The 22193-nt window shown below is 36.9% G+C and overlaps 1 protein-coding gene across 2 annotated transcripts in view; it reads left to right on the top strand.

Moving 5' to 3' along the window:
- The window catches only part of SLAIN2 (SLAIN motif family, member 2), a 76383-nt gene that overhangs the window by 11990 nt on the left and 42200 nt on the right, over window positions 1-22193 (top strand). For both annotated transcript variants that reach the window (XM_011927313.1, XM_011927312.1), the window contains exon 2: window positions 14335-14483. In XM_011927313.1, coding sequence (XP_011782703.1) covers window positions 14335-14483 — 149 coding nt within the window. The remainder of the gene's footprint in view (window positions 1-14334; window positions 14484-22193) is intronic.

Here is a 22193-nt window from a genome sequence, read left to right as displayed (position 1 = left end):
TCAGAAATAGTGCTTGATATGGTTTGGCTCTGTGTCTCCACCCAAATCTCATCCTGAATTGTACTCCCATAATCCCCACGTGTTGTGGGAGGGACATGGTGGGAGGTAATTGACTCATGGGGCAGTTTCCCCTCTACTGTTTTCATAGTAGTGAGTAACTCTCACAAGATCTGATAGTTTTATCCCAGGTTTCCACTTTTGTGTTTTCCTCATTCTCCCTTTGCCTACTGCAATCCATGTAAGACGTGACTTGCTCCTGCTTGCCTTCCGCTGTGATCGTGAGGCTTCCCCAGCCATGTGGAACTGTAAGTCCAATTAAACCTCTTTCGTAAATTGCCCAGTCTCAGGCATGTCTTTATCAGCAGCGTGAAAACTGACTAATACAGTGCAGTTCTGAAAATTAAGAATAAGTCAAATGATTGGGCACTACTTGAGAGTCAACGGAGCACTAACCAGATGAGATGTCAGAACAGTATATTTAAATTAGAACTGCCTTGGGGAAACTGGAATGAATGGTCTCCCAAGAAGTAATCATCAGACATTTATTGAATACCTGCCATAGGTGGAGCATTATCTGTAATGGTAAGAAATAGTCATAAGAACTTTGATGGTTGGAAAACCTCATGAAAGCTTCAAAAAAGACTTCGTGGTCAGTCTTGAAAGGCGAAGTAAGGCTAGGTTAGATAAAGAAAACTTTTTTTTCTCCCTTATAGTGAAAATAACTATGAACAAAGAATCCATAGGTTAAACTCTCCACAATGCATGAAACAAACATTTATTTGGTCAATGTGGTTGCACACAGAAGGTTTTTTTTTTTACTGGAGTAAAGATCAAAGGACATAGTTTTGAATCTGATAACACAGAATTTTGAAAAATAAGCCGTGGAGTATATCTGATGGGAAAGTTTTTAAGCTGTGCAACAGTGGTATGTAGATCTGTGTTTTAGAGCGTAAGTGGTGGAGTGTAGATAGATTGGAAATATGAAAGTCTGCTAGGTATGGAGAAAACCGTGAAGATTATTGTAACAGTCCGTACTTGATGAGATGGGGCTGAGACTAGATCAAGGTCAGTGGAAATGGAAAGGAAGGGATAGATTTAACAAGGATTTGTGAATCAATGGGATATGTTAATTGAATATGTAGAGAGAAAACAGTCGATATTGGCTCAAAAAATTTCATTTATTGACTGGAAAAGATGATGCTATTTTGAGGGTTTTGGGGGGGATGTCCATAAGAAGCAGTTTAGAGCTCTGTGACTGACACCAAGGAGAAAGACTAGACGTATTAGAAAATTATGTATGTCCAAAAACCAGTAGTTGGTTATGGCAAAACAGCAACAAAAACTTTCAAATTAAAAAAATGTTATCTGATAAACATAGAATAAAATATAGTAGGAACAGGTATTTAGTTGTATCTTAAGAGTTGATAGAATAACAAAAAGATCCTGGGCTATATAAAGTGAAGGAATAGAAGAGCTCATTTTTACACTATATGTGCATTTTCAGACCCTCAAATCATCACTTCTAGCTTTGGTAATTAAACAGTTGTAAGTGATATAGAAAAAACTGATGGGAAAGGGAAAAAGTTAAGGGATTAGAGCGGTTAAATTTAGCCTCTTATAGAAATTGGGATAATTTGATTACTGTCACTTGGGAGAGAGATCCTTGTTAATTGTTATGGGTATTTTTTTTTCCCCCTCAGGCTGAGTCTCGCTGTGTTGCCCAGGCTGGAGTGCAGTGGAGCAGTCTCGGCTCACTGCAACCTTTGCAGTCTGGGTTCAAGCGATTCTCCCGCCTCAGTCTCCCGAGTAGCTGGGATTACAGACACTCACCACTATGCCCAGCTAATTTTTGTATTTTTAGTAGAGATGGGGTTTCACCATGTTGTCCACGCTGGTCTCATCCTGACCTCAGATGATCCGCCTAGCTTGGCCTCCCAAAGTGCTGGGATTACAGGCATGAACCACTGCGCCCAGCCTGTTACGGGTATTTTGAAAGGAACAAATAATGAAATGATTTATGATTTAATTATGAATTAAAACAGGAAAAATTTGATTCAGCTGATCTACAACTGGTAACCAAATGGTTAGGACCAAGAAAAAATGTAAAATTTTCTTTTTCTTTTTTTTTTTTTTTGAGAAAGAATCTTGCTCTTGTCACCCAGGCTGGAGTGCAGTGGCGCCATCTCAGCTCACTGCAGCCTCCACCTCCCGAGTTCAAGCGATTCTCCTGCAGGGATTACAGGTGACCACCACCACACCCAGCTGATTTTTGTGTTTTTAGTAGAGATGGGGTTTCACCATCTTGGCCAGTCTGGTCTCGAATTCCTGACCTTGTGATCCGCTTGCCTCAGCCTCCCAAAGTGCTGCGATTACAGGCGTGAGCCACTGTACCTGGCCAAAAATTTTCATTGTTATAGTATTTCAGGAAAAAATGCCATGCTCTTCTATGAATTTTTCATACTTATTTCCTTGTGTTCCTGTTTTACTGTGTGTCAGAAGTTTTCTTTGCGGGTGAGGAGACATAAGGGATGATGTGAAATATTCTTATTCTTGCTCTTGGGAAGCTTAGAATCCCATGTGAAGACAGTTATATAATTATATAAAAATTGGGTATATACACAGAATCACAAACTCTAACAATGGAGGATTAGATTAGGTTTTCTTTTAGGACAATGTCAATTCTAATAATACGATTCCTTCTTCTCCCCAAGTGTATTTTGTGCTTTCTGACCATCTCAGAATACAGTATACCTCAGGAATCCTCACATACCCATTCTTATCTTTATATATAATTCAAAAGAAAAAAGGAAGAGAATGTCTAGCCTGGTATTCTTAAATATTAACTTTAGTTCTATGAGCAGAATACAGTATACCCATCTCTCTCACCTCCTACTCTGGCATGTAACATAAAAATATTGTTAACTTTCTTTAGCACTTGAATGTTGAGGTTAAACACGTATTTAATATACATATATTTTATATATTTATAAATATAAATGTAGATTATATCTAATTACATATGTTTATCTTTTTTCTCATTCTTATCTGGTTTATATTTTCACAAAGTTGGTAAAATATTTTAATTTTATTATAACTCAAAATAATTTTAGAACCTGTAGGAATACTGCAGGTAGAAAATTCTCTGAGATGACAACTTTTTAATCTTTACTGTGTTAATAAGCCTTTGTTATCAGTGTCTTGTGGATTTAAACTTTAGGTTCCTGTATCTTTTCTAAGGTAATTTATTTGTAGATACTTTATTAACAGTATGAAAAAGTGTTAATTTTTTAAACCTAAATTATTAAGTTGACCAACTATTAAAAGTCATAGCAGTATGCATTATTATTATCTTGGATTTGAAGAATATATCATTTGCTGAAAGTATGACGTTTTAGCCAGGAACTAACATAGTTTCTATGGGTAAGATCCTGTTTTAGTCACTAAAAAGCAAAGTACTCTAAAAGAAACTGCATGGATTACGTATGTATGCAATGTTTATATGTATATATTATATATGCACATATCCATACATATACCCATGTATGTTTTTTGTGGACAAAAAACTTCCTGTGTTAGTAATTGCTATCTGTATATGCAGTTGTAGCTGAAAAGATCTGTGCTAGTGTACATAAGGACTATATTGCCGCTATTGCCACAGTTTGTGAGTCTGGAATAGTTTGAGACTCCTTGTCTTCCTGATATCTTTTAAAAAGAAGCAACTCAGTTTCTTATGCAATCTAGGTTGGTCTCACTGTAACTAGTGTGCCCAGCATTCACAGGTGCATAGTTACGGCTCAGCACTACAAGTTTTTTCTTTAAAGACTTAATTCTCAACCTCAAGTTTAGTGACACTCCAAGAAATATCAAAATTGTTTTATTCTCTTAAAATTTAAAAAAAAAACATGCCATACTGGAATGGGAATAAAGTGAGTCATGAAATGAAAATGGAATCGTAATAGCTATTTCTAAAAGTTTGAAATTCGCTTCTTTACAAGGTTTTCTTCAGTTTACTCTGCTTGCTTTGCACTGTTTTTTGTGTTCATCATGTTGTTTTGTGTTCTGTCATACATACTCATATATTTTACCCTGCAACTAATGTCACTTCAGTGCTTGAAAATAGCTCTGTTCTAAAACTTGATTAATGAAGTTTGCCTTGCTAATAATTATTAGTATTGGTAATATTTTTAATATTCCTCTAAAACCCAGAAGAACATATTATATACATTTATATAAATATAGTATTATATGTCTTTTAGTTAGCTGATGGGCCAAATATAATAATAAAATAGCACTATGAACAATCTAGAAGTTCAAAAAGATTATATATTTGAACTGAATGTGTTTTTCTTCAATTTAATTGTGATTTTTGGTTGTAGTAGTAGGTGGGATTGATTGAAACCTTATATTTTATAATTGGTAAGGCTTAGGAGAAAGCAGGGAACGTTGTGGCTGTTAGAATGATTATATTGAAGTCTTTTTTTTTTCTTTTTTTTCCCTGTTTCAAGGGACAGGGTTTCTCTCTGTTGCCCAGGTTGGAGTGCAGTGGCACAGTCATAGCTCACTGCAGCCTTGAACTGGGCTCAAGCAGTCCTCCCACCTCAGCCTCCCAAGTAGCTGGGACTACAGGCACCAGCCACCATGTGCGGCTGATGTTTTTTTTTTTTTTTTTTCAAGCGATGCTCCTGCGTCAGCCTCCTGAGTAGCTCGGACTACAGGCATGCACCACTATGCCCAGCTAATTTTGCATTTTTAGTAGAGATGGGGTTTCTAAACTAAACCATGTTGGTCAGGCTGGTCTCGTACTCCCGACCTCAGGTGTTCCGCCTGACTTGGCCTCCCGAAGTGCTGGGATTACAGGCGTGAGCCACCGCACCTGGCCCCACTGATGTTTTTAAAAAACTTTTGTAGAGACAGTGTCTCACTGTGTTGCCCAAGTTGGTCTGGAACTCCTGGCCTCAAGTGATCCTCCCACCTCAGCCTTCCACAGTATTGGGATTACAGGTGTGAGCTACCATGCCTGGCCCTATTAAAGTCTTTAACTTAGGAATCTTTTATATTCTTTTTTAGCAATGCTATTAGGCAGTAAAGTATAATATTTAAGAGTACTGCTTCTGGAGCAATTTTGGTTTTGCCACTTAATAGCTGTGCCATCTTGGACAACTTACTTACCTCACTTGTCTCAGTGACCTCATCTGTATAATGGAGATTGTAATAACACCTATCTTACGATTTTATAATGAAGATTGAAAGAGTTACTGTATTTAAAATACTGAAGCAATGCCTGACATGTAATGAGCATTTAATACAATGTAAATTATAATAATTACTGTTACATTGACTAAGAAAGCTTCTTAAAGCATTATAAGCAATGTATCCTAATGGTTTAGAATTATTAAATTATATTTGCTTGTGAGTAAAACCAAAGATACTTGTATTTTTTTTTTTGAGATGGAGTTTCGCTCTTGTCATCCAGGCTGGAGTGCAGTGGTGCGATCTGACCTCACTGCAACCTCCTCCTCCTTGGTTCAAGTGATTCTCCTGCCTCAGCCTTCCAAGTAGCTGGGATTACAGGCTCCCGCAGCCATGCCTGGCTAATTTTTGTATTTTTAGCAGAGATGGGTTTTCACCGTGTTGGCCAGGCTGATCTTGAACTCTTGACCTCTGGTGATCCGCCTGCCTGAACCTCCCAAAGTGCTGGGATTACAGGTGTGAGCTACCACACCCAGCCCAAAGAAAATAAGATAAGCTTTTATTAATTAAAGATTAATTATAGAATTATTAAAATGGAAACAAAGTTACAATAGTGGCCACTTTAATTTACTTTGGTATCCTGCCTTTATCTCGTTTCATATTGCTTTTTTATTTAGTGTTAATTCAGATCCAAATATTTGAGCATGTATAAGTGTCTGTGTTGGGGATTGTGCATTGAATGTTGTGAAGACAGTGTCCTTGTGCATTGAATGTACCTTACTCAGTGAATAGGTAGAGGGGGATGGTTTAGAGGTAGTAAAAGTCTGTTATTTTCCTCAGCCTGTAAAAAATTTGCATCTAAAGAAATTTATTTCAATAATGCTTTTAATATAACTTTTATTTTTATCTTAAATTTAAGTCATTTTTGTCCTTGGCTTCAGTAGCCTACTTTCAGCTGGCTACAATATGAAAAGTGATTACTATGGTTACCACAGATTCAGCAAAGTAACTCCTGTCTTCTTTCCTCTCGCCATTATTTACTTAATATACATCTACTATGTGAAGAAGTATATTAACAATGTGAAGAAAAGTCTGGAGAGACATACTCCAAATTGTAAATAATTTTGGGGTGTAATTTTGGTAGAGAAAAGGAGGTTATTATTTCTTATATTTGTACATTTCCGTGTTACTGAAAGTTATTACACTTAAAAAATAGTTATATTCTTAGTTGTCTTTAATCACCATGTTATACAGTTCTGTGTGACATATGGGCCAAAATATGACTTCTTATTGTAAGCTTTGTATTACCGTATTCTTAATTACATTTCTAATAACTCAGTATTTAACAGTATATGTAAATTGTATTTAATAGTGGTTAGGCCGGGTGCGATGGTTCATGCCTGCAATCCCAGCACTTTGAGAGGCCGAGGTGGGTGGATCACGAGGACAGGAATTCAAGACCAGCCTGACCAACATGGTGAAACCCCATCTCTACTAAAAATACAAAAATTAGCTGGATGTGGTAGTACGCGACTATAATCCCAGCTACTCAGGAGGCTGAGACAGGAGAATCGCTTGAACTTGGGAGGCGGAGTTTGTGGTGAGCAGACATCACGCCATTGCACTCCAGCCAGGGTGACAAAGAGAGACTGTCCCCCCCCCCCAAAAAAATGTAATGTAACCATTACAAGTGGTTAGTTCCCTTGTAATGATTGTTCTGAGGGAAAAAGTGGCATCTTGAAAGGCCAATTTATTCCTATCACATTTTAACAGCTTTATCAAGATACAATTTATGTACCATAAAATGCACCTGTTTAAAGCATACTGTGGGCTGGGCATGGTGGCTCATGCTTGTAATCCCAGCACTTTGGGGCTAAAGTGGGTGGATCACTTGAGGTCAGGAGTTCAAGACCAGCCTGCCAACTTGGGAAAACCTAGTCTCTACCAAAAACACAAACATTAGCCAGCATGGTGTCGCACACGCCTGTAATTCCAGCTACTCGGGAGCCTGAGGCATGAGAATCACTTGAACCTGGGAGACAGAGGTTGCTGTGAGCTGAGATTGTACCACTGCACTCTAGCTTGGGTAACAAAGTGAGACTCTCTCCAAAAAAAAAAAAAAATATATATATATATATATATATACACATATATATATGAAATACGAAATAAAGTGTACTGTGGTTTTCAGTGTTCAATAGTTTTTAATATATTCACAGAATTTTACAACCATCACCATAATTTAGTTTTAGAGTATTTTCAGCATACCCAAAAGAAACCTCGTGCTCATTAGTAATCATTTCCCATTCCTTCTCTCCACCCCCTCATCCATCCCCAGGCAACCACTGATCAACTTGTCTCAAATTTGCCTATTCTAGACATTTCATATAAATGGTATCGTACAATCTGTGATGTTTTGTGACTGGCTTCTTTTACTTAGCATAATGTTTGAAGTTCATGTGTAGCATTTTTATTGCCTCCAACACATGTTTAAATGTCTCTTTTCAAATTATAAATACCAACTCAAAAAATTCAAAGGGGACAAAAATAAATAAAATATAGTCTCTTATTGTAATGAGTGTAAGGGATAGAATTTCCTTTTTGACAGGGGGAATCTAAATGTCTACAAAGATACTTTCTTAAAACATTTTGCATCTATGTTGTACATAGTGGAGACACTTAATACAATCTTATTAGAGATGTTCCAGGAAGGTTTTCCTAAAGAATTGACATTTAAGCTGATACCCAGTAGAAAATAGAGAAGAGCTAGGTGAAGTTGAGCAGGGGAGGGTGAGGTAAGCAAAAAGTGGAATGAAAGTTGTTGCAATGGGAACAACATGCACAAATGACCTAGAAGCAAAAGTGTTGAGCTTTCCAGGAATAGAAATTAATTCCATGTGGCTGCTATTTAAATTTGTGTGGTGGAGGAAGGTGAGAAATGAAGCTAAAGGAGAACTATGACAGTTAAATCATTGGTTAGGTCTCAAGAGCTGTGGGGATCATTTTTAGAAAAAAGCTCCATCTTAAGAGCAGAGGGAAACTGGCACAGAATTTTTAGCAAAAGAATACTAATAAAGTCAGATTTGTATTTTAGAAAACACTGACTGCAGTGTACAAGATGAATATGAAGAGCAGGCAAGTCCAGAGATTTGCAAAATTAAAAAAAAAAAATTTTCCCAAAGTTGTTTTATCCATTCTTTGGCCTTTGCATTTTTATATAAATTTTACGATCAGCTTGTCAGTTTCTGTTAAAAATGCCTGCTGAGGTTTTCTAGGGATATGTTGATTCTACAGGTCAGTTTGATGGAGTTAACATCTTGTCAGTCTTGTGTTCAGATCTATAAACATGGTATATCTCTTCATATGTCTTCTTTTAATTTCTCTCAGCAGTGTTTTGTAGTTTGCAGTGTACATCTTGCATTTCATTTGTTAAATTTATTCCTGAGTATTTTATTCCTTTTGATGCTGTTGGGAATGAAATTGCTATATCTATTTCATATTCAGGTTGTTTATTGATAGTGTTTAGAAATACAATTTTTTGCTTATTGATCTTGTGTCTTATGACCTTGCAGAACACATTTGTTATTTAATTTCTTTTAATTTAAGAGTTTTAGAAAGGATTTTCTATGTGCAGGATTATGTGGTCTGCGATTAAACACGTTTTACTTCTTTCTTTTCAATCAGGATAGATTTAGTTTTTTTTTCTTTCCTTACTGTACTGTATATCATTTAATAAAAGTATGAGAGTGTACATCCTTGCCTTGTTCCCAGTCTTAGGAGAAACTATTTGGTCTTTTACCATTAAGTATGTTTTTCTTAAAGAGTTTGTGTAGGATTGACATTGGCATTATTTCCTTAATATTTGATAGAATTAATAAATGAAAAAATGTGGACTTGAACTTTTCTTTCTGGGAAGGTTTTTAAATTTCTTTCTTTCTTTCTTTCTTTTTTTTTTTTGAGACAGAGTCTTGTTCTGTCACCCAGGCTGGAGTGCAGTGACTGCATCTTGGCTCACTGCAACCTCTGCCTCCTAGGTTCAAGCGATTCTCCTGCCTCAGCCTCCTGAGCAACTGGGGCTACAGGCACGTGCCACCATGCCCGGCTATGTTTTTTTTGTATTTTTAGTAGTGACGGGGTTTCACTGTGTTAGCCAGGATGGTCTCGATCTACTGACCTTGTGATCCACCCGACTCAGCCTACCAAAGTGCTAGGATTATGGGTGTGAGCCACTGCGCCAGGCTGGTTTTTAAATTTCTAATTCAGTCTCATTTATAAGTCTATTCAGGTTCTTTTTCTTGAGTTTTTAGAGTTTTTTTTGATGATTTATGTTTCCTAGGGATTAATCTGTTTTATCTATTTTATTGGCATTAGGTTGTTCATAATATTGGCTCGTATTCCTTTTAATGTCTGTAGTGTTTGTGGCAATGTCCTCTCTTTTGTTTTTGGTAAGTTATGTTTTTTCCTAGATCAGTCTCACTTAAAAATTTATCCTTTTTTAGTCTTTAAAAAAAGAATAGGCCAGGTTTCAGAGGCTGAGGCAGATGAATCACTTGACGTCAGAAGTTTGAGACCAGCCTGGCCAACATGGTGAAACTCCATCTCTACTAAAAATACAAAAAACTAACTGGGCGTGGTGGTGGGTGCCTGTAATCCCAAGCTACTCGGGAGGCTGAGACAGGAGAATAGCTTGAACCTGGGAGGCGGAGATTGCTGTGAGCTGAGATCGCAACAGAGCAAGACTCCATCTCAAACAAACAAAAACAGTAAAGCAGTTTTTCCCTCTATAATTTTCCGTTTTCTATTTCACTGATTTCTACTTTAATCTTTATAATTTCCTTCCTTCTGGCTACTTTGGGTTTATTTATTTATTTATTTTTATTTTTTGAGATGGAACCTCGCTCTGTTGCCCAGGCTGGAGGGCAGTGGCGGGATCTTGATTCACTGCAGCCTCCACCTCCCGGGTGCAAACAGTTCTCCCTGCCTCAGTCTCCCGAGTAGCTGGGATTACAGATGCCCCGCCCCCACCACTGATTTTTGTATTTTTTAGTAGAGATGGGGTTTTGCCACGTTGACCAGGCTGATCTTGAACTCCTCACCTCAGGTGATCCACCAGCCTCGGGCTCCCAAAGTACTGGGATTACAGGCGTGAGCCACCGTGTCCAGCCTACTTTGGGTTTCATTTGCTCTTGTTCTAATTTTTCAAGCTTAGATTATTGATTTTAGACCTCTTTTCTTTCCTAAGTGTTTGAAATTACAGATTTTTCTCTAAGCACTTTTTGAGCGTCATCACATAAATATTGGTATGTTGTGTTTTTGTTTTTATTCAGTTCACAGTAGTTTCTGATTTCCCTTGTGATACATTATTTGACTTTATTTATAAGTATGTTTTTAATTTCCAAATATTTGGAATTTGCTAAATTGCTTTCTGTTGCTGATTTCTAATTTAATTCCATTGTGGTCAGAAATCATACTTTAAATAATTTCAGTTTTTAAAAATTCAGTAAGACTTGTTTTATGTCCTAGCCCATGGTCTATCCCAGAGAATGTTCCATGTGCAATTAAAAATAATGTGTTTTCTGTTGTTGGATGGAGTATCCCATAATCCATAAATGGTTAAGTAAAGTTGGTTGATAATGTTGCTGAAGTCTTCTGTATTTTTTCTGATTCTCCATGTAGTTCTTTTTTCAGTTATTAAGAGTCAGCTATTGAAACCACAAAACAAAATTTCTGAATTGTTTATTTTTCTTTTCAGTTCTATTACTGTCGTTAGGTATGTTTAAATTTATAATGTTATATCTTTCTGATGTATTGAAATGTACCTTTTTGTTTCTAGTAATTTTCTGTATCTTAAAGTCTATTGTCTAATAATAGCCACTCCAGTTCTTATAGTTACTTTTTCATGGTCTTATTTTTTCCCATTCTTTTGCTTTCAACCTATTTATGAATTTGAATCTAAGATGTTTCTTTTGTAGACAACGTATCATTGTGTCTTGTTTTTTAATCCAGTCTGACTATCTGCGTGTGAATAGGATGTCCCAGTGCCTTGTTTGCCAGGTTGGAGGCTCAGCTCCCCATTGAGCCTCCATGACTTAATTTTAGTAGTAATAGGATAATGAAGTAATGTTTGTTTTTTTAAGCAAGTAAAAACTTGTTGAATCTCAACCTGTTTTAGGTTGCATTAACTGTAAATAAACTTACTGTGTTCATCAGAATTATGTCCCTCTTGATTAAATCATATTCTGTGATTTAAGAAATTAAGTGTCAAAATGAAAAAAAAATGTTTTTAGTGGGCAAAATAGTTATTTCAAACAAGTCCATGTGTTTGTAAGAAATGAGCAAAGAATATGATATATATAGTTATTACCAACAGATTTATTTATAATGAGAGTTTACTTAGGATTTCCTTTTAAATTGAGAGACTTAAACAACTCGGTCCTGCTAAAGGTGAATTCAGTTATGTGATACAGCTCAGCTCATGTGTCCTCTGGCAGGTTTAGAAGTATGTACTTTGAAACCTCAAGCGATGGTTACCTGACCAAGGAATTTTGTGCCAATATCATATGGGCCAACACCCTTTGTTTTTAGACTTCAGATAAGAGGATAGAGTGATATAGAAAGTTGGTGTATCCAGGGCTTACTGAATCATTTTCTCCCTTTTCATCACTATGAGTAAGTATGGATAAGTTGCTTTAATCTGCTAATGGAAGGAAGGAGCATTTTGTTTTCCCAATTAAGGGAGCAAGTACAGGAATGGGAGAAAAAATAGTTTATAAAGGTGGGCTCAGCAAGTCTTGTGACAGATTATTGATAAGGGTAGAAAATAAAAAGATGGAGCAGTCCTAAATTACTCACAAGTTTTTAGTCTTTATAACTGAAAGAATTATAATGCTATTAACAACAGGAAAGAAATGAGGGATTTGCGGGGTGGGGGGGCAGTTGTGATATTTTAGTTGGTTTTGAATTATTGTTGTATTAATTTAGTTTGTAGCAGTTTCTGTATTTTTAAAGATGCCAAAGCACGTTGCAACTTTTTAAAAACAGCTTTATCAAGATATAATTTATATACCATAACATTTATTAATAGCTTATAATCAGCATATCATAAAAAGTCATTATATGTTAGTGAATTTAGTATATTTACAATGATCAAACCATTACCATAATTATCACTACTGTATAATGTTAGAACATCTATATCACCCTAAAAAGAAGCCTCATTCCCATTCCTACCTCCAGCCCTAGGCAACCACGAATCTCTTTTTCTGCTCCATATGCTTTTCTAGACATTTCATATAAATGGATTCTTAAGTGTCAGAATGCATTCAGTGAACATAATGTTTTTGAGGCTTTTTTTTTTTTTTTCTTTTTTTTTGACAGTGTTGCTGTGTTGCCCAGGCCGGACTGCAGTGGTGTGATTGTGACCTCGGCTCACTGCAACCTCCACCTCCCGGGTTCAAGCGATTCTTGTGCCTCAGCCTCCTGAGTATCTGGGATTATGGGTGCCCACCACCACACCCGGCAAATTTTTTGTATTTTTAATAGCGATGGGGTTTGTATTTTTAGTAGAGATGTTGGCCAGGCTGGTCTTGAACTCCTGACCTCAGGTGATCCACCCTCCTCGACCTCCCAAAGTGCTGGGATTATAGGCATGAGCCACTGCACCCAGCCCTGCTTTGCACTTTTTAAAAAGGAATTTTATAGCCAGCAGTAGGGGGACTATGTACTTAGTACATGTGAGCCATGTGGGTAAATTATGTAAAACCAGTAGGAAAAATATATATATTGAAAGAGTAGTGATAATGTCATAAAATTGTTTTATTATTGTTTATTATTCATCTATAGAGGTTTACCTTGCTAAACATTCGCTGACATAGGATATCAGTATGTAATATTTACCACAGTTTTTAAAGTGGAGTTGCTGAGGTAGAGATTTTTGTTAAGGAATCTTTGCAGTATTTAAATTGGAAAGAGAATGAACCCCGTTGATTTCATTTTGAATTGATAGTTATTCCATAAATTGAGATTTTATTTCACTATTTTTGTCAAATGAATTTGGATTGTAGACTAAAGAAATGGTCATCTACTCCCATTAGTTAGCCTTGATGATCTTGATCAAAACTAAATAATGCATGTGAGTGACAGACCTAAGTTATAGATTGGGGAAAAGAGACAAGTGATGGAAAAGGTACTGTTGCCACTAAAAGTAGTTTGTCTATTGTAGTTCTGTAGATATGCATTTATTTAAATATTTACAGTGAAACAACGCTTCATATTATTACACTAACTTGATTAATGTAAATGTGAAATTATTCCTTATTGAAATCTTTCACTAGATATACAGTATCAAAGCCTAATTTTGCTTCATAAATTCCGCTTAACATGTCTTAATTTGAAAATCACCCTGGTTAGAAATCAATAACTATTTGCATTTTTCCTAAGGAGTCACACTTGAAATAAATTAATAATAACTGACATAATCTGGATTAATCTGAGAAACATGATGTAGAAAATTTATGTACACGCCTCCGTATTTTCTGCTCAACTTTTCCCTTCTGTATACCTTCCCCATTAGCTTATAAAATACTGTCTCTTGGTTCTTTTCTGAAACTGAAGCAATTTAGTAATTGATTCACATTTAGTTATTTAGGGTTTAAAGTATTGCTTTTCTCCAACACATTGTCATTTGAAAAGAGGACTACAAATTGGATACTGCTTAACTAAAAGGAATGAATCACTAATGGTAGATGTTTGTGTATGTGGTGGGAAGGGAAATAGGTGGAGAGCAAGGAATTTAGCTCCTCCTCCTGCTTCCTAGCTAGATTTAATAATATGAATATATTAAGGAATTAGTCAAGTACTGTTGAAAATAGAATAAACTGCTGGAAAGACAGGTGTTTTCTCATAGTCTTAATAAAATACCTACTTTAGGAATACCTCATTTGGGTTCACTTAGTATTTGAAATTTGGATTTATATTGATTGTTTTACTATAATTTCCTGTGCAGTAAGTAAATGTGGGTGATTTAAAATATACTCCATGATTTTTACTCCCTTCTCCCCTATTTAAATTGTTCCAAAGGGATCCCTGTTTTATATAACCTTGTGCTTAATAAGGAATTTTCTGTTTTTTGTTGTCTTCTTCTAGGCTGTATTCATCACCAAAGAAAAAACTTACACCAATGCAGAAATCGGTTAGTCCATTAGTTTGGTGCAGGCAAGTTTTGGATTACCCAAGTCCTGATGTTGAGTGTGCTAAAAAATCTCTTATCCACAAACTTGATCAAACTATGTCAGGTATGTCTATAATTTTACTTGTAAATTCATCTCTTTGCTTTCTTTAGTCAAAAACCATACATGTTGAGCAGTGTGTTTTTAGGAAGCAATTCTTTGCTTGGAGCATTTTTCAAATTTCATTGTTCATACGGTCATGAGAGTTTTTCCCATATTCATATAACCCTGGCCTATCATTTACTTAATAGCTTTTTAAAAAATCTTGTTTTTATGTAGCCTCATCCTAAAGAATAATATCCATGAAATAATGAATTTCGTATGATAACCTTTTTTTTTAATACAAGTTACGTAACTATTAAAATATAAAATGTCTGGTGTTGTATAAAATCATCTCACATTCCACTCTTTGGGGAAACTGGTGTGGTAGAAAGATACAAGTGGAGAACTACAGAGACCTTGTTCTCACTCTAGCCCTTAATTGCTCTGTCACTGCATTATTTGATTCTGTGAGCTCGGTTGTCTCATAAGAATGATGAGCCTTGAAAGGTAATTTTAAGGGTTAAGTGTTATGTGAAAGAGCCTAGCATGTTTTCTGGCTAACAGTAAGTGCTGAGTAAATGTATTCATTTCCCTTGTTATGTAAAACTAGTTGGCATTTTAGGTTTAAACTGCTTTTATGCTCTTTTGTTTAATAGCATTCACAAAGCTGACAAAATGTGTCTGTGGCTATATATGACATTTAATGTTGCATGCCAGTGTGGGCAGAAATGTAGGAAAAATATTGTTTATTTCTTCTTGTATTTCTCTCAGTCTGTTTTATGACTTACTGTTTTATGAAATAGTAAAAGATGGATACATGATTAGTTTTGTTTTTGTTTTTCTGCTTTATGTTTACTTGGCAGCCATGTACTTAAAATTACTTATTTTGGCTTTATTATAGAAAACAATATGTGCCTTGTGGTTAGACTTTAAGCTGAAAATGGTCACAAGAAGCAGAGGGGACAGTTAAAGTGGCATACATAAAATGAAGTTTATTTGGCTATAAGGGGTAGTGATTATTACATGCAAATAACTTATGGGATATTATTACAGAGGTTCTGAATCTGGGTCAGTTTTGACACTAAAGTATTACTTTTCCTCTATGAAAATAAGCTGTTTTGTTTTTGTTTTTTTTTTTTGATACGGAGTTTCGCTCTGTTGCCCAGGCTGGAGTGCAGTGGTGTGATCTTGGTTCATCACAGCCTCAGCCTCCTGAGTAGCTGGGACTAAGGTGCCCACCACCACTCCTGGCTAATTTTTGTATTTTTTGTAGAGATGGGATTTTGCCGTGTTAGCCAGGCTGGTCTCCAGCTCCTGACCTCAGGTGATCTGCCTGCCTCGGCCTCCCAGTCTGCTGGGATTACAGGTGTGAGCCACCGTGCCTGGCGAAAGAAGCACTTTTGATAAAACAATAGCCTTTATGTGATTCTTTTTAAATGTTTAGTATGACTGTCAGCTTGTTTGTTTGAATTGTACCCTGGAGCTTGATTTAAGTTATATTCATAAGAGATTATTCGAAATAATGTAGACAAGCTAGTAGACCATTTTAAATAACTTAACATTTTCTGACCAAATTCTGGCATTAATGTACTACTTAATGCCACAGAAGTTTAAGTATGGACATTTTCTGACTATGTATTGAGAATATTCCTACAGAAGGAGCATGATTGAAAGAAAAAGGAATATTCCTAGAGGGCTAGGTGCAGTGGCTCACACCCGTAATGCCAGCACTTTGGGAGGATCACTTGAGCCCAGGAGTTCAGAACTAGCCTAGGCAACATAGTGAGACCCCGCCTCTACAAAAAATAAAGAAAAAAAGATAGCCAGGCGTGGTTGTGCGCCTGTGGTCCCAGCTACTTGGGAGACTGGGGCAGGAGGATCCCTTGAGCCCAGGAAGTTCTTGCAGTGAGCCGTGTTTGCACCACCGCACTACGGCTTGGGTGACAGAGCAAGACCCTGTTGCCAAAAAAAAAAAAAAATTTTTTTTTATGTATCCTAGGAACTGTTTTCAGTACCCCACCTTAGAAATAATATAATTTACAATTTAATTAGGAATTTTCATCATTCAACAGTATGTGTTGAGAATCTGCTATAATAGGCATTGTTCTCAACACTGAAATTATGGCAGTGAATATAATAGACCAAAAAATGACTGACTTCTTGGAGCTTATATTCTTATAAGAGGAGTCAGACAGTAAACAAATAAATAAAACTCTGGCAAACTTTTTCTGCAAAAAGCCGGATAATAAACAATTTTAGTCTTTGTTGCCTGTAAGATCTCTGTTGCAGTTACTCAGCTTTGCTCTTGTAGCATGCAAGCAGCCATAGACTATACATCAATGAGTGAGCATGGCTGTGTTCCAGTAAAACTACTTACAGAAACAGGTGGTGGACTAGATTTGGCCTGAAGGCTATTTTACCAACCGCTGGTTTAAAACGTCCTAAGGAGTGCGAATTATTAGCAATTGGTGACTAGCAATTTGGACTTGAGGGATAAAAGCAAAGCTGCTGCACCTCAGAAATAGCAATTTTGAGTGAGTGGCTTTTTGCTTTATTGTAAGGAGGATATTAGGAGTGTGTAAGAGAGGCAGTTACTCTTGAACCATAACTAGATGTAATTAAGTACTGCATCTGTTTTAACATGGTTTAAATTTTATAGCTGTATTCACAGAACAATAGCTACAGCTATAAATACAATTTCTATTTGAAATATATGTGTTTAAAATTTTTTAAGGAAAAAAATTTGGCTTTTACAAGTTTGGACTTTGTAATTTTAAGTCCCCCGTTTCCCAAGGAGATTTTTTTTTTTTTTTTTTAAATGCACTGTTTTGGTAAGGCAGAACTTCCTAGGAACTTAAGTACTATATTGCAACAGAACAGTTTCTACTCCTTCACACTCAGGTTCTCTGCAGTGCACTATCACTCTTCCCTAAAATTTTCTTCACTTATTTCTTTTGATAGTGTATTGTCTTTTCAACCCTCATTTACCCTCCCTGCGCTTTTCTTTTCAGTCTTCATTGAAGGTTCTTCCTTTTCCACCCATATTTTAAAAATTGTCATAAAATTATATAATACAAAATTATCCATTTTCACCCTTTAAAATGTACAGTTCTGTGCCATTAAGTACACTCACGTTACTGTGCAACTGTCACTATCATATCCAGATGAACAGAACTTTTATTTTTTTTTATTTTTTTATTTTTTATTATTGTACTTTAAGTTCTAGGGTACATGTGCATAACGTGCAGGTTTGTTACATATGTATACTTGTGCCATGTTGGTATGCTGCACCCATCAACTCGTCAGCACCCATCAATTCATCATTTATATCAGGTATAACTCCCCAATGAGTCATTCCCCCTTCCCCCTCCCCGTCATAGGCCCCAGTGTGTGATGTTCCCCTTCCCGAGTCCAAGTGATCTCATTGTTCAGTTCCCACCTATGAGTGAGAACATGCGGTGTTTGGTTTTCTCTTCTTGTGATAGTTTGCTAAGAATGATGGTTTCCAGCTGCATCCATGTCCCTACAAAGGACGCAAACTCATCCTTTTTAAGGGCTGCATAGTATTCCATGGTGTATATGTGCCACATTTTCTTAATCCAGTCAAAAATATGGAACGCTTCACGAATTTGCGTGTCATCCTTGCGCAGGGGCCATGCTAATCTTCTCTGTATCGTTCCAATTTTAGTATATGTGCTGCCGAAGCGAGCACGAACAGAACTTTTAATCATCCTATACTAAACTTTTTCATCATCCTATATTGAAATTCTGTACCCAGGTTAACCAATAACTTCCCATTCCCTTTGCTTCCTCTCTGCCTGTCTTTTAAGTTTAGGTTGCCCCGGGTCTCTCTTTTGCCTCATGTATATCCCTGTATTGGTGTTTGCATCTGTTTATATCGTGTCTAGTATCACCTCTATTGAATCACATTCATTCGTGCATATATTCAAATAATTTTTAATGCAAACCTGTTAAATATCAGGCTTTGGGAAAAGGGTGGAGGTGGGGTGCTTTATAAAGAAAAATGAACATTGTACTGGCACTTAATGGAGTTTTATCATCTAGTAGGGGAAACATACTACAAATAATCTTTTCAGTGATATATATATATAATAAAGGAATAAAGGTATAGTGCTTTGAGAAATAGGAATTTTCCCTTAGGAAATGATGTTTGACCTGAAACCTTAAGATTCAGAACAATTTAAGTGTGCTAAGAAAGAGATGGGGCCGGGCGCGGTGGCTTACACGTGTAATCCCAGCACTTTGGGAAGTCAGAGTGAGTGGATCACCTGAGGTTGGGAGTTCAAGACCAGCCTGACCAACATGGAGAAACCCTGTCTCTACTAAAAATACAAAATTAACCAGGTGTGGTGGCGCATGCCTGTAATTCCAGCTACTCGGGAGGCTGAGGCAGGAGAATCGCTTGAATCCAGGAGGTGGAGGTTGTGGTGAGCCAAGATTGCGCCATTGCACTCCAGCCTGGGCAACAAGAGTAAAACTCCGTCTCAAAAAAAAGAGATGGAGTAGAGCATTCCAGATAAAAAGAAAGTCATGTGGAAAGGTTCCATGTGGGATGAAGCATGACATATATGAGGAAGTCGCTGGAGAAGAGTAAGGAAGGGAGAGATGTGAGATAAGGCCAGAAAGATACATAGGAGCCAGACTCTGTAAAGCCTTATAAGCCATGTTAAAGATTGTGGACATTATTCTTTTTCTTTTTTTGGAGACAGAGTCTTGTTCTGTTGCCCAGGCTGGAGTGCAGTGGTGCAATTTTGGCTCACTGCAACCTCTGCCTCCTGGGTTCAAGCGATTCTCCTGCCTCAGCCTCCTGAGTGGCTGAGATTACAGGTGCCTGCCACCACACCCAGCTAATTTTTTATTTTTTTATTTTTTTATTTTTAGTAGCGACAAGGTTTCATGATGTTGGCCAGGCTGGTTTCGAACTCCTGAGCTCAAGTGATCCAAATGCCTTGGCCTCCCAAAGTGCTAGGATTACAGGTATGAGCCACTGCACCGGGTACCCAGCCAATTGTGGACTTTGAGAGCACTAGAAAAATATTGAAGTGTTTTCTACAAGGGTGTAGTGTATGTGGACAGGAAGGACGTCATCAATTTTATTTTGGAAAGGTTATTCTAGTATGGAAAGTAGGTTGGAGAGGGGCAAGAGTGAATGTAGGATACTTTTGAGGAGGATTGATAATGATAGACCGTGTGTGCTGAATAGAAAGCATAGTAGTAAAGGTGAAAGGATATGGTAATAAAAAGGGAATGAACCAAATATGAGGAAATAGTGGACAAGAATATCAGTAGTGATTTCTAAGTTGCCAGCTTCTGCGACAAGATGAATATTGGGATCATTCTGGAAGAGAGACCTTTGTAAGAGAATTAGATGTTAGTGCAAAGATCATGAATTGATCTGATATGTTAACTTAGATACATTTGCCATACCCAAGGGGAGAGACATTAAATGGGCAATGTATATAGGTCTGAAACTCAGAGGAAAACTTAAGATTAGAAATATAAATAATGAGGAGTGTTTAGTGTAGAGATAATAATTGATGTTGTATGATTGAGATTCCTTAGGAGAAAGAATATGGCATAGAGTGAGAAGATAAAAAGGCTCAGAACTTTGAATGCTAGTGATTAATAACTAAGTAAAAGAGAATAAACTCCAGAGGAGATGGAGGAGGAGGAAAAAGATAGAATTTAGCAACTGTATTTCTGTAAAGGTTGATAGTTCCAAGATCATGCCACATACCCCATACTAAATATATATAAAATATTGTTTTGTCTTGCGTCTTGTCTCATGGTGAATATGTACAAAACTACATGGTCTAAATTACTGCACTGTCTTAACAGAAAACATATGTTCCTCCTCCCCAAAACCAGTCTTCTACCATTATGCAAACCAGACATTTCATTCCACTGATTTCTTTTCTTTAGCAATCCTTTCCAGTTTTTAGTATCTATCCTTTTGTTCTTTTTTTCCTTTTTTCTAGTCACCGTGTACCACCTAGTTCAGTCTAACTTATTTAACATCAAGATTTCCGTCATTTTTTTTCCTTAACACTGATCGGATCATATCGCGCTTGATAAAATCACTGATAGTGTTGTCACTGCTACTAAATAGGTTTAGAAACCGACTACATAGGTTTCAGACTTCTGAGGGTCTGGGTAAAGCACATACTTTCCATACTTTCAGCATCAAATCAAGTTACTGCTCATCGTCTCAAGACTGCTTCAGTGCATCTCCTTCCAAAAAGCCTTACCCAGTTTCTCTCAGTTGTAATGAATTATCCTAACTCTTCCTTTCCATTGCCCTTTGGACCTTTATGATAGTACTCATTTCATTTTGCCTTGCAATTTTTGTTGTCTCTGCCTGTGCTACTTAGCTGCAAGCCTCTTAAGAGAGAGCACCATGTCGTATTTATTGTATATATTCTATAAAGTGCTCTTAGCAGTGCTCATAAATATTGAATAAGCTGTGGATGTTAAAATATGAAGGAAGGGGCTGGGCACGGTGACTCACGCCTGTAATCCTAGCACTTTGGGAGGCCAAGGCAGGCGGATCACCTGAGCTTAGAATTTCGAGACCAGCCTGGATGGCAAAACCTTGTCTCTACTAAAAATACAAAAAATTATCCAGGCGTGGTGGCACTTGCCTGTAATCTCAGCTCTTTGGGAGGCTGAGGCACAAGAATCGCTTAAGCCTAAGAGGCAGAAGTTACAGTGAGCTGAAATCACGCCACTGCGCTCCAGCCTGGGTGACAGTGAAATTTGTCTCAAAAAAAAAAAAAAAAAAGATTGAAGGAAGAAATAGTATTTTAAGTGTTAATTTTTAAAATATGTGCATTTGATATCTTAGTCCTACTGTTCTACTATTTATTTAATTGTATATGCATAGCACAGTTTTTTTTCTTTTTTTGACAGAACTAGTCAGGTTGGGTTTTTTTTTTTTAAGGATTTCCCATGTCTTGACCTTAAACTGGCTTCATAATAGTCGGTGTTGCTTTAAAAAAGAAAATCCAAACTTTGCAAAGGCTATTTAAACAACTTATTTCTTAGCTTTTTAAAAAAGTCATAGATGGAGTGCAGTGTCTCACCTCTGTAATCCTAGCACTTTGGGAGGCCAAGATGGGGGGATCATTTGAGGCCAGGAGTTTGAGACCAGTCTGGGCAACATGGTAAGATCACATATCTCCAAAAAATATATATATATTTTTTCAAGACGAGTCTCACTCTGTCTCCCAGGCTGTAGTGCGGTGGCACGATCTCTGCTCACTGCAACCTCTGCCTGCTCACTGCAACTTCTGCCTCCCAAGTTCAAGTGATTTTCCTGCCTCAGCCTCCCAAGTAGCACGCACCACCATGCCTGGCTAATTTTTGTATTTATTTTATTTTTTTTTAAGTAGAGACAGGGTTTCACCATTTTGGCCAGGCTGGTCTCAAACTCCTGACCTCCAGTAATCCACCCACCTCAGCCTCCCAAAGTGCTGGGATTACAGGCGTGAGCCACCATGCCTGGCCCAAAGAATATTTTTTAAAATAAAAAGTAATACATTTGTTACAGAAAAATGAGAAAACATAAGTATGCTTTTATATTCCATTTATTTTTAAAGGTCACTCAGGATTGATAGAGCAAGTATCAAAGAATAAACTTTCCAACATGGTTGAAGTGAATTAAGTGGCCAATAATCTGTTTAGGAGTTACTTTTCCTGCATTATTTTTGTTGT

Source organism: Colobus angolensis, unplaced genomic scaffold (assembly GCF_000951035.1).
Source record: "Colobus angolensis palliatus isolate OR3802 unplaced genomic scaffold, Cang.pa_1.0 Scaffold71, whole genome shotgun sequence".
In the NCBI taxonomy this organism is placed as follows: Eukaryota; Metazoa; Chordata; class Mammalia; order Primates; family Cercopithecidae; genus Colobus; species Colobus angolensis.
This window is presented reverse-complemented; position numbering and strand designations above follow the sequence as displayed.